At 38.0% G+C, this 12032-nt stretch overlaps 1 protein-coding gene across 1 annotated transcript in view; it reads left to right on the top strand.

Annotated features, from left to right (window-relative positions):
- Positions 1-12032, top strand: part of LOC131076330 (ATP-dependent RNA helicase DBP3) — a 120553-nt gene that overhangs the window by 30492 nt on the left and 78029 nt on the right. Inside the window, exon 5 of the mRNA XM_058013469.2 lies at positions 10319-10573. Coding sequence (XP_057869452.1) covers positions 10319-10573 — 255 coding nt within the window. The remainder of the gene's footprint in view (positions 1-10318; positions 10574-12032) is intronic.

Genomic DNA, 12032 nt, shown 5'->3' on the forward strand with positions numbered 1-12032 from the left:
TCACCTTCCTGCAGCTCCAATCTCTTGATATCAGCCTTCAATATTTTACCTTAAGCATCAGTCTTTCTGCCCTGCACTATATTCTCTTTGGTTTCATCTTTCAATTTCCATACCTTGTCCAATGTTGACATAACTTGAAAGATCCCTTTTCCAACTGAGCTGAAAACTGGACTGAATTTTCGGAATTTTGGTTTGTTTTCTTGTCTGATTTTTTCTTTGACCAGGGAAGGGAGTGTTTGGTTTGGTTTGTATTTTTTGATGCTAAATGGTAATACAATGCTTGAAAGAGATATAAACACAACAATAATGCCATAGGAGATAGATTCCCATCAGGCCCAAACTCTGTTGAAGCTTTTCCACCCTGATCATCCCCTGAAGCAGTTTGCTGATCTGAAATTTCAGAATCAGAATCCTCATAGTATGCCCACATTATACGATTTGCCTTGCCCTTAGGCCTCAAAAGTCAGTCATGCTCTTTGCTGTAATGCTCCTTGCACCAAAAACACAGTTTCTTTTTCCTTAACTCCTCCCATGTCTCCTCATCCACCATGGTTGCTGATTTCTTTTTCTTATCAGCAAATTGTTGAGGACTCTCATTGCTGGGAGAAGGAACATCTTTATGCGAACTCTTGCTTTTTGGGGCTGCGAACTCCATACTTCTAGCCTTCTTCATTGCCTCCTGTAATGATGGTGGGTAATGTTGTGACGTATTCACACATTGCCCCATTGCAAATGGGACCCCCACTCTTTTTCATTTTCTAGGTTAGTTGCCTTAGCTTAGTTGTCTTAGTGTTGTCGTGTCTTTGCTATTAGCCTCTTACATGTAATACTTCGGGGTGGATCAAGTCTCTCTCTTCAGGATAAAGTAAGGTACAACATTATCTTCAAATGGATTCCCTTATTCTAGAGCAATTCCAATCACCATGACTAAGGATGATACTCATGAGTTAAGAGTTATGTAACAAAGGTGGAACTATCGAAATCTCTTGGCTTAGGTCAATGAGGGTTTGAAAAGAGCATGAGGAATGTGAATGAAAATTTGTCTCAACTACATCAAGATCTAGTGCAAAGGAGCCTTAGATGACCGAAGGATGAAGTATTGAATCAAGATTTGAAAATTTGCCAAACATAGTCTCAAAATCTTGATGAATCTTTGGGATGCAAATGGATCGCAAAGGTCGTCTAGTTGGCAAACTAAGAAGTGAATTACAAAGCTGGCTGGTTGATCAGATTTCAACTTGCAAAGGTACCTTTGAAAACCGACCTGGCGTTGAGGTGCAAAGGGGTCTTAAAAAGCCGCCTTGGTCAAATATTACAAAGGTCTTCCTAAAATCCGCCTTGGTGGTTGAATTGCAATGCTTCCTCCAAAATTCCGACTTGATGATGAGATTGCAATGGTGATTTGAAAATACGACTTCAAGAATGAGTTGCAATGGGGTCTCAAAATGCCACCAAGGTAATGACTTGCAATGGTGCCTCTAATTGCCGCCAAGAAACAATTCTTGCAAAGGTATCCCTAAAAGCCGTCTTAATCTTAACTTGCAATGCTCCTTCAAAAAGCCGATCCAAGTATTACATGCAAAGGTCATAAAAAATAAATAAATTCCGTTATCTTGATCTACTTGCAATGGGGTCTTGATATGCCGCCTAGGTGTTGAGTTGCTATGACCCCCTAAAACGCCGATTTGATGTCTAGTTGCAAAGGTGGTGTGAAAAGCCAATCTAAGGTTTGATTGCAATGGTAAACATGAAATTGCAAAGAAGTCGAGAATTCAACTTGGAGATTGAGATACAAAGCTACTTCAAATCTTCCCCTTCAAGCAAAAGTTGCAATGGTCACAAAGAAGCCCGATTTGATATGAAGTTGCAATGGTGCCTCCAAATGCCGCCAAGGTATGAAGATACAAAGCTCCTCCAAGTAGCCACCAAGATGTTTAAATGCAATGGCGTCGTGAAATGCCGCCACAATCAATACTTGTAAAGGTCATCCAAATTTCCGCCATGAAGTTTAGTTGCAATGGCGTCTTAAAAATCCGACTTGATCTCAACTTGCAATGATCCCCTCAAAAGCCACCAAGATGTTCAAAGTGCAAAGGTGAGCTAAATTGCCGCCATGATCTCAACATGCAATGATGTCTTCAAAAGCCGCCTCAAGTTAAACATGCAATGCTCCTTCAAATTTCCACCAAAAAGCTTAACTTGCAATGCTATCTCTAATTGCCATCTTCATCAAAAGTTGCAATGATCATCTCAAAAGACTATCTAAAGGTTTGATTGCATTGGGATCCTAAAAGGCCGCCTATGTGTTGAATTGCAATGATCCCCCAAAATGCCGCCTTAGTATAATCTTGAAATGATATCTCAAAAATCCGATTTGCTGAAAAGTTGCAATGGTATCCTAAATTTCCAACTTGATCATTGCATGCAATGGTGCCATGAAATGCCGCCTTGATCATTACATGCAATGATGCTTAGAAAATTCAATTTGGTAAGTAAGGTGCAATGGTCTCCCTAAAAGCCACCAAAGATGAAAGATCAAGAAATTAGAAGTTTTATTTTTAAATGATGCAAAGTCGGCCTCCAAAGAAATGCAAATTAAAATGTTCAAAATGTAAGTCGCCTAAGAAGTTTAAAATGGAGAGACACACTTTCAACCCCAGCGCCTATATAAGAAGAGTGGTGACCTGCATTCTAAGCATCAATCAAAACAATCAAATAAAGCAGGCTGCTCTAAAATTTAAAGACAGCGAACTACATGAGACAACATTCAGATTTGTAAGGCAAACTTCTTCTACATCAGTGATTGTGAAGAAGACATCAATTTGAAGATCAATATTCAGATTAGCAAAGCGAACCTGATCATTACACATTTGTGAAGAGGAAAAATAAGTTGGAGATTAACATTCAGATCTGCATCACTGAAGATACAAACTTGAAGGGCAAGATCAATTCAACATTCAGATTTTCATCTCTGAATTCACAATTTTGAGGGCAAATTTGTCTACACGAGCAAAGCGAATTTGATCATTGCACATTTGTAAGAAGGACGAAATCAATTCAATATTCATAACCACATCTCTGAAAATCACAATTTTCTTTCCAGAACAGCGATTTTGATTGAAGAATTGATCATTACTTATCAAACATTAATCTACAAAGGAGGCGAACTCACCTATAACAGCGATTTTGGAAAGAAGATTTGATCATTTCATTGATCAAACACAGTGACAAGGAGAATGGAATCAATTTGAAGATCATTATTCTGATTTTAAAGGCATTTTCAGATCAGAATCTTTGTGTAATCAACCCTACATTTGCATATAAAAGGTGGAATGAGATCTCAAACATGTGACTCAGACCTTGGAGCATTTCAAAATCAGATATGGAAATGAAAGATATAATCACCATCTCATCATCGTTTTGAGGGTATACCAAATTGTAGGTTTGTGAAACCTATCCATGTGTGTTTAATACTATCTTTGTTTATTTTGTAGGTAATAAAGGATGAAGATACGAACTGCAAAAACATCAATATCAGGCTTGAGTCATGAAATCAAGGTCAAGGCATTAGTCAGAAGGAAAGATAACTTACATGATGAAAGAATGTTTTACAATCTTGAATTCCCTTCGGGAATCCAAGAATCAAAGCTAGTACATTGAGGAGTCTAATCCCACCAAGTGTATCATGAGCAAGGAGGATCAATCAAGAACATCACACAGTCTACACCAAATATGATCGACGAAACGGATAGTTTCAAAAGAGTTGATCAAAGTTTGCTAGATCATAACGATGCTTCTGATCATCATCACATTGAGCACACCGGATAATGTTGAGTATCAAGAGATATTGCTCAACGTTCCTTCATGATGATTTACCAAGTACAAGTGTAGATTGAGGTGGCGTCCTAGTCACTATTCCACTGACTAGAAGAATTCTACGTTAACATGTCCAGATGCAACGAACCAGGCTCATCCATGGGGGCGCAAACTTCGACATACCTACCCCCACTATTTTTTTGGTCGAATATTCTAAAGATGACATTTGTCAAAGCATTGTAATTATTTCATTGGTCGGAAGGTTTGTTGTAACAAACCCTAATCAGGGTTTCATTGTAAAGTCTCGGCCATTGATCTCAAATCAATCCAGGCCATTCATTGTTAAATGAGCTCTCTATATAAAGCTCAAGCTCTTCATTTGTAAAGGTTGATAATTAATAGTCAATAGTAATAGAATAGAAGAATAGAATAGAGAATATTTCATTAGCAGATAGCAATTAGAGTAGAAGTTAGATTAGGAGAAGGCAAAGATTGTTGCCAAAATCTTGTTGTAAAGAGCATATGATTTCATTGAAGTTATGGTGAATTGATATGTTATTTCAACAAGTTGCATGGTCTCTACTTCTCAACTCATTTGCTTTCATGTTGATTAGATTGATTGGAGGAATTTGTTGAATGCATTTGTATGGAATCCGTTTAGTCCATACCACTAGCCTCTTGCTAATTGTAAGTGATCCTTGTGTTGTCAACTGGAATGATATGAGCTTAACTTCAAATTGTTATATATCCATTGCTTATGCATTAACTTGAATGGTAATCAATGTTTGATGATAATGATTTGAACATCTTTGAATTGCACCTTATAAGATTGCACTGAGTTAGTGTCAAATTGTTCAGTTTGATGGTGAGACCTCGCCTAGTAGGATTCCATCGAATCATTCACTCTTCTCTTGCATTCTTAGGAATAGTGTAGTCTCCTCAAACCCTATATCTTTTGCTCTTTCTTTATTCTCCAAGTATGTAGTTAGGATCTAAGTTCCAGTGATTCAAGCATTCAACAATTCAACGTAAGTCCCCTTGTGATTCCAACATAATCACATCAAACCAACGAGCTTATCCACATGTCGTGACCCGACATTTAAGAACCTTGGAGTTGTCTCAAGTGATCCTTAAGCTAATCTTTAGCATTTTAGTAATTTTGTTCAAGAGAGGATAAGATACTTTCGGGTATTTTATTCTGTGTTAGACTGCGCATAAAAAAATACATCAACAGGTAAGTTTACTGGTAGCATATTTCAAATCCTTGTTCTGATTCCTTGGTCTTCTGTCCTGTCTAGCTCTAGCGTGCTCCCTCCTTTGACTCATGTAGCGGTCAAAGTTTAAATGTTCCCTCACCTCAGGGGTTAGTAAACTCCACTCATCATGCACTGTCATGACATTATTAGCAAATATCGCATCATCATCTTCCCCAACACCTCCTCTTTCTAGTTCATTCCTCAAGAAAGTTGGCTTGGTAGGCCGATCAATGGTGTGCGTAGGAGTCCTACGAGCCCTGGGATTCTCAATCACACTCCTATTATCCTCCTACTCATTATTCTGTCTTCTAGGATTAGCCAAGTGTTGTATGGCTATGGTGAGCTGCTGCAATGTATCAACTATACGCTGTTGTCCATCTTGTAATCCTCTCATGGTTTCCCTCACTTCTCTGGCTTCATCTTGTGGTGGTCTGTTCTCCCTTCTATCACCCATGCCTGCAACTTGTTCCGTATTCCCAGAAGATGACTCTTGATGAGTCACAATCAACCTAGATACTATTTTTTCTTCAGGTACTTGTGGTGGTTGCCAAGTTTTTCGTGCTTCCCTCTAATAATACCTTCTTTCCCTGTCACTTGGTTGCATTAACAATCTGATTTAAACCCAAATGATGGTAAGAAACCACTTTGATACCACTGTAGTAGACCCTTGCTGTTTAGATGTGAATTTGCTGTCTAAGCCTTCAAGGAATATTGTGAAACACTTCTTGTGCAACCTCTATGTACGCTGGTCTGTAGTTTTCAGTCGGTTTTGTTGGCTTAAATGGACATGGAATATAATTTGAATGCTTGCAATTAACACTACAACGACTAAGCAATGAGCTAGATGCAAAAGCAACTTTCCTTTGACTTTTCAAATGCATGTAAATGAATTTTACAAGTAAAATGAACACCTACAGCCAATGGACATTTTGTCGAACAATTGGCATGCATACTATCATTCTATTCAACATGAAGATTTCATCAAGCATTTGGCATGTAGCTTATTGATCCTAAAAAGAATGACAATTTGAGTTCAATGCTAATATGATAGCCAAGGCTCTTGGCTTTACAATTATGCCTTGAAACAATGCCAAAGTCTGATATGAACTCCTACAGTAGCAAACCTGGAAGTGATGGCTGTTAAGACATATAATTTCGATTCTTCTTGTTCACAATGAAATTGCCTCCCAGGATGTAGCGCCCAGCCTTCTCACCATCTAACAACTCCTTACAAATTAATTTGGAGTTGATTGTGCCCTCTTGCTGGAAATCGCCCTCCTTTGCTAGCCACCCCTGTTTCTGGAAATCAGATCTCTGATATAAAGATAGCAGCCTGTAACCTCCGTCAATTTGTATTTAAATCATTGCTTGGCCTCTTAGAATGATGCGCTGCAAGTGCCTTGTGAAATCGATGCCAACTGAGTAAGCTACAAACAAAATCGTGGTTTCTAATGGCAACATATATGCTGTAATTTAAAAATCAGACTTATAATTTATTCTCCCACTTGCAAATGCAAATTCCTAATGACCTCCACAACTGAAATGCAGAGCTATCTCCAACTCCAAGTCGAGCTAATCACAAAATTGACCCTTGGTCATCAATTCTGGCACTGATGAAAGGACTGATTTATCCTCTCCAATCTGTAACCCTTCGGAGGATATCTCACCACCTTAGTTATGCTGCTCTAAGGGAGTTTTTGTTCCCAAAGACCAAGTAAGCTGCAGAAACCCAAGGCTTCTCCACAACAAGCATATCAAAGCAAATATCAAATCTGGATGATTCGATAGCCTTCGCTGTTCCCTTTTTATAATCTCTCCAAGAAGAGGTTGACCCATCTAGAAGATTCTTTCCCCAACATTTAATAATATTAAATATTTGCACATTGTCAATATTAAATGCTTTAATATTTGGCCTCCAAAGCATAATTAATTAATTGCACTGTTAATCATTTAAATGAAGGGTCAAGGCCCCATCGAATATAAAGTGCAAATAAAAACTTTATAATATGCCTTAAATGATTAATTATCAATAAAGTATTATTTTATTAATAATTAAAATATCATAACTCCATAAATACTCATTATTTCTCTTTCCTGTCTGAACCTGGAGGTCAACCATTGTTTCCACTGAGCATCCCACTGCCTTACTAAAAATAGTAAAGGTCCCTCTCTATCAACCATTGACTTACTATAAATAGTAAGTATGCAGAATTGAGTCCAACGAAGGCGAAACCTGAACTTTGGATGGGAATAAGCCTCCTGCTCTGATAACTGAGACCCTCTAACCAACTGCCTTAGCCTACGAGATAGGCTAAACCGATCAAGATAGGAACAAGCTAAAAAGGGGACATTTCATTAATATTTTGATTTTCTATATCTTTTGTTGTTTATGGTATGTGATTTCAATTATGTTTTTTACTTCAACTTGTAGTTTGGTAGCTGTCTTGAATAGATGACAAACAATAGGTCTGTGCTCATGCCAACGATGAATTCTCTCTTTATTAACTTCTTGTCTCTTCTAGAAAAGGAATAACCAAGAAAGTATGTTATAGGAACTGAAGTTCGTCATGTCAAGTTGTAGAGTTTGTTGATTCATTAGTTAAAATGTGAATCAAATATTTGCTTTATAGTTTATACATATGAATCTTCTGAATATAGTTCCGAATAATAAGTTATATGAAGGATGGGTGTAGTGTAGGTGTAAGTGCCAACCAAGAGTTGCTATGGGTTTGTGAGTGACCTCAAATCTTAGGGGCTAGGGAAAGACAGAGTAGAGGGGATGAGTATGATATTGTTGATTATGTGAGGTACTTTCAATATATTATATTTTTTGCATCTCTTAAGGATTAATTGTCATGTAGAAAATGAATGAATCGGAGTGAAAATACAGTGTATTCTAGATCTATAGAGTGTAAATTCAGGAATTCATTTAGAATTATGTTCGACTTTGGTGTTAACATTTGCAAGTAGAGTTTTATTTCCCTAAATTAATTTGTTTGTTATCTCACTTACGAATGCGATATGCTAACATATGGGCTGCATACAGCTGCCTTAAGTCTTCTTGAACTCCATCTGTGCCCTTGAACTCTAGCTGTGCCTTTGACCTGTCATTGAACAAGTTATAACTCCACACCCTCCTGTAGGCTTCAGTTCCCACATTCTGCACTCTTTTTGTGCTTTCCCCCTCGCACTATTCTCTCTGCTCTTCAACACCTCCTGACCATCTTGACACATTGCATATTATCATGCAATTACAGAGCCTTTCCTTAAACACCTGTTGATGGTCAGAACCTCATTCCTGTTAACACCATTTGCCCTTTGTATCTGATACAGGACATGGTCTGCCCTTCATGATTCCAATGGTCCATAGCATTGTCTTGAATGGACTCAAAAAACACCTAAGCCATAATTATTGATAGGCATCAGTGGGGGATTTCTATCCTTATCCAATAAACTCTTCTTTAGTTCATATCAAAGGTTTTCGAGGATGTTGTTCAACTACATCTCCACCTTAGTCCCATTCAATGGACTTGTTAGTCAGCACTCTACTCAGATACTATAGAGGTAAGAAGCTTGTTAGATATGATAGATTGCAACTGTTGAAATATTATTTTATCAGTTCTGCTACACAATACTTGGCAATGTGCTTATGGTTCAACATTCTTAGAGTAAACATCAAATTTGTGGTCTCACTCCTCCAACATGTTTGAAACTTTGACCATATAGTCTTCATGACTCAACAAAACATACTCTCAACTTAACGCAATAGCAGTTTGTCTGCTTGGAAATCACCATGCATTTAAACTTCTTTCTGTTCAAATTCTTGTGGTATTCTCCAGCAGCCTCATTATGCCACACCATCAATGAGAATTGAAACAGTGGAGGAAGAACAAAATGGCTACTGTATCAATTAGGAATCATGGTTTGGTTCTCACTAGATTGGTGTTCTGAGGAACAAAACCATTGTGTCTGCATGCCTCAAGGTGACATCTCTGCTAGCTATTTCACTCCATCGCCAACACTTATTCCAATCCTCAAGCACACAAGGGAAATCAGAAAAATTTACCAAATATCTAAGACTGTGGATAGCTTCAAATCCTGAGAATGATCTGGCTTTCATGTCACTAATACATCACACCAGAATCATTAACAAATTTACCCTCTTTACGTGACTGCCAAAGGCATGCTAAGAAGCTCTTGCTGCTTGCTAGGGATATATAAGCAGAATAAGAAGCTCAAAATAGCTGCAGTATAGGACATGCGACAAAGTTTTTCAGAGAAAGCTGAGAACTATTTCAGCCATGCAGAAACATCTCCATTCCCTTCAGAACCTTGTTGTCACGTAGTAAGTTCTTGGGGGTGTTCAAAGCCAAGGGCTTGTCATAATTAATGATGTGGACATTCCTCTGGTTCAAAATTTTCTACCCAAACTCCTGCAATGCCAAAGAAGTCAAGGACAGTAGCCTCAATGTTTCTGTTTTTCAAAATTGAAATCTTCACCTCGTGGCAAGCAATTGATTTCTTGTTGCCTGTAATCTATACCAGCAGCATTGCAACTTGGGGATTGAAGACATACTTTATTGTGACCTGGTTGGTACAGGTACACTGAACTCATTCAGTATCTTGGCTACTATATGCCACCTAGCAAACATCAAAACATGCTCAACCTGGTCATCCAATTCGTGTAAAACATGTGCAAAAAGATTCATTGTCTGTAGTCAGAGTCTCTTTCCAAATGGATGCATAGATCCTGAAAGGAAACTGCTACGGGCTCCTGGAGTGGTTTCGGGGATCCTTTATCTCAATTTGACCACTTGACACTGATACTGAAGCTGATTGCTATCTTCTTGTGCCTAATCTTTTTAGTACCATCCATTTTTCAAAAGCTGCAAACAGGTTACATATTGCTTTTTGTTGCAACTATGCTGAATAATTGTACATGTTATATTGCGGGTAAAAGTTTATTTACTGTTGCTGTAGTTCAGATCTGACATTTATTGCTCTATGTGTAATTGTAATATCTTCATAAATAGACCCACAGTTGTGTGTTGAGAAGTTTGTGAAAGTTTTTTTCATCAATATAATTTGCCTTATTTAGAAAGCGCTCTGACTTGACTTTGGTTGTCAATCTTACATTCTTTATTGGCTAATGTAACTTGCTTTGCTTTTGAGTCTCTGTGACTGAAAATGGTCATTCATGAACATTAATATAATTATTTTTCAATCTAATTCTTTGAAAATTTCAGGTTATTGATGGCCTAAACAGTATTCTGGAGGGATATTCTGTTGAAAATATGAAATCATTGAGATCTCATATGTCTGGAAATCCACAAACAGTTGTTTTAAGTAATACATACACTGGTGTGACCACCTCTCTAGCTCAGTATATACTTAAGGACCCTGTACAAAGAGTGTCATCAGATAGCTCTATTATTCTTCAAAGTGCCTGCATTGCTCAAGCTGTTTCTGTTTTGACCTCGGAAGACAAGAAAGTACAGAAGGTATGCTTTATTGGCTTATATTTCTGTTTCACCAATATGCATCAATATGTTAATATTTAGGCAGTTATTTTCAGGAATGAAAGATATATGCAAGGATAATATTTCCTACTGCTCACAAGATACTTGATTCTTAAGTAGTACTTTTGCAGTTGGTATTAGAAACAAAATATTATTACCTAACATTAGATGTGGATTAGAGTTCCGATATTTTTGATGAGGATACTGCATAATCGAAAGGAAATTACGCGCTTATGCCCATTTATACTACTATTAAGCAAAGGATATATCCTGTAAACAAGTCAAATTTGAGATGATTGAAACCTGAAACTGTAGCTTGACATGGACGTAGCTTCTCTAAATGTTGTGTTGCCATTCATTTATATCCCATCAGCATATGAATAAATTGAAGTCAATTAAGAGGTGCATTGGAGTTAAAACTATGTAGTACAAAATGCTGACCTGGAAGCATTGGCCACAGTCCACTCTCCTCATCAGCAACTACTGCTGCCTGCCTATAAATTGAGGAGTGGACTTCAAATGGAGACAGTACATTGACTTAATTCAAAAGGGCGAGATCTTTAATAATTGAGGACTGGACTTCAACTGGAGATAGTACATTGACTTAAGTAATTTTTCTTGTTGACCAATTAATGGAGCCTTGAGGTTGGGTTCCAAAAAGTAACAACAAAGCAGAATTCAATGAATTTTCTCTTTTGTTTCGTTTTAGCCCCACTTGGAGAAATAATAATAATTATGACCTATACATGATGAATGTTCCACGGGGACGCGTCCCCCCCATAAAAATCCACATCCCTTGTAGGGGGACATTTCCGAGACTTGGGGACTTGGGGGAAACGTTCCCCCATAGCACCACCACTTCCGCCACGTCCGCCATGTCTGCAGTGGATGCCGCTGGGTCGTTTGCTATATCTCACATGTCATTTCATACTTATTGCATCCTTTAACTTCGTGAAAACTAGTTGGCTTTTCGTGGGGCACTCACAAAGATGTTATATTGTAGATTTTGCCTTGAAGATTTCAATTCACCTCTATTTTTATATCAGCACCAGTCCCCCACCACCGCTCTGTGTCTGTCCCCTCGCCGTCCCCAAATTGAGGCCCTCAGTCCATCTCCACCCCCGCGTCCCCCAGTCAGGAAACTCAGTGGAACACTGTTTAATGCCTATTGATTAAACATACAGTTCAAAAGTTGTGATAAGTTGCGCACATACGATCATCTTAACCAAATGCTCAGGTACTTATTCAGAACAACTCATTCTACATTTAGATGAATATTCAATCTAGACGCTCTTTTAATTTTAGTTTATTTGGTTTGTGCTTATGCAGCTGTCTGAGACTACAGATTAGAGAGCTGTTAGGTTATCTTATTTGTTTTGGATGAAGTGCAAGAAAGTGAATAACAAGGGGCCTTAGAAATAAATCTCCTCACAGAAGCATG

This window comes from Cryptomeria japonica, chromosome 11 (genome assembly GCF_030272615.1).
Source record: "Cryptomeria japonica chromosome 11, Sugi_1.0, whole genome shotgun sequence".
NCBI lineage: Eukaryota > Viridiplantae > Streptophyta > Pinopsida > Cupressales > Cupressaceae > Cryptomeria > Cryptomeria japonica.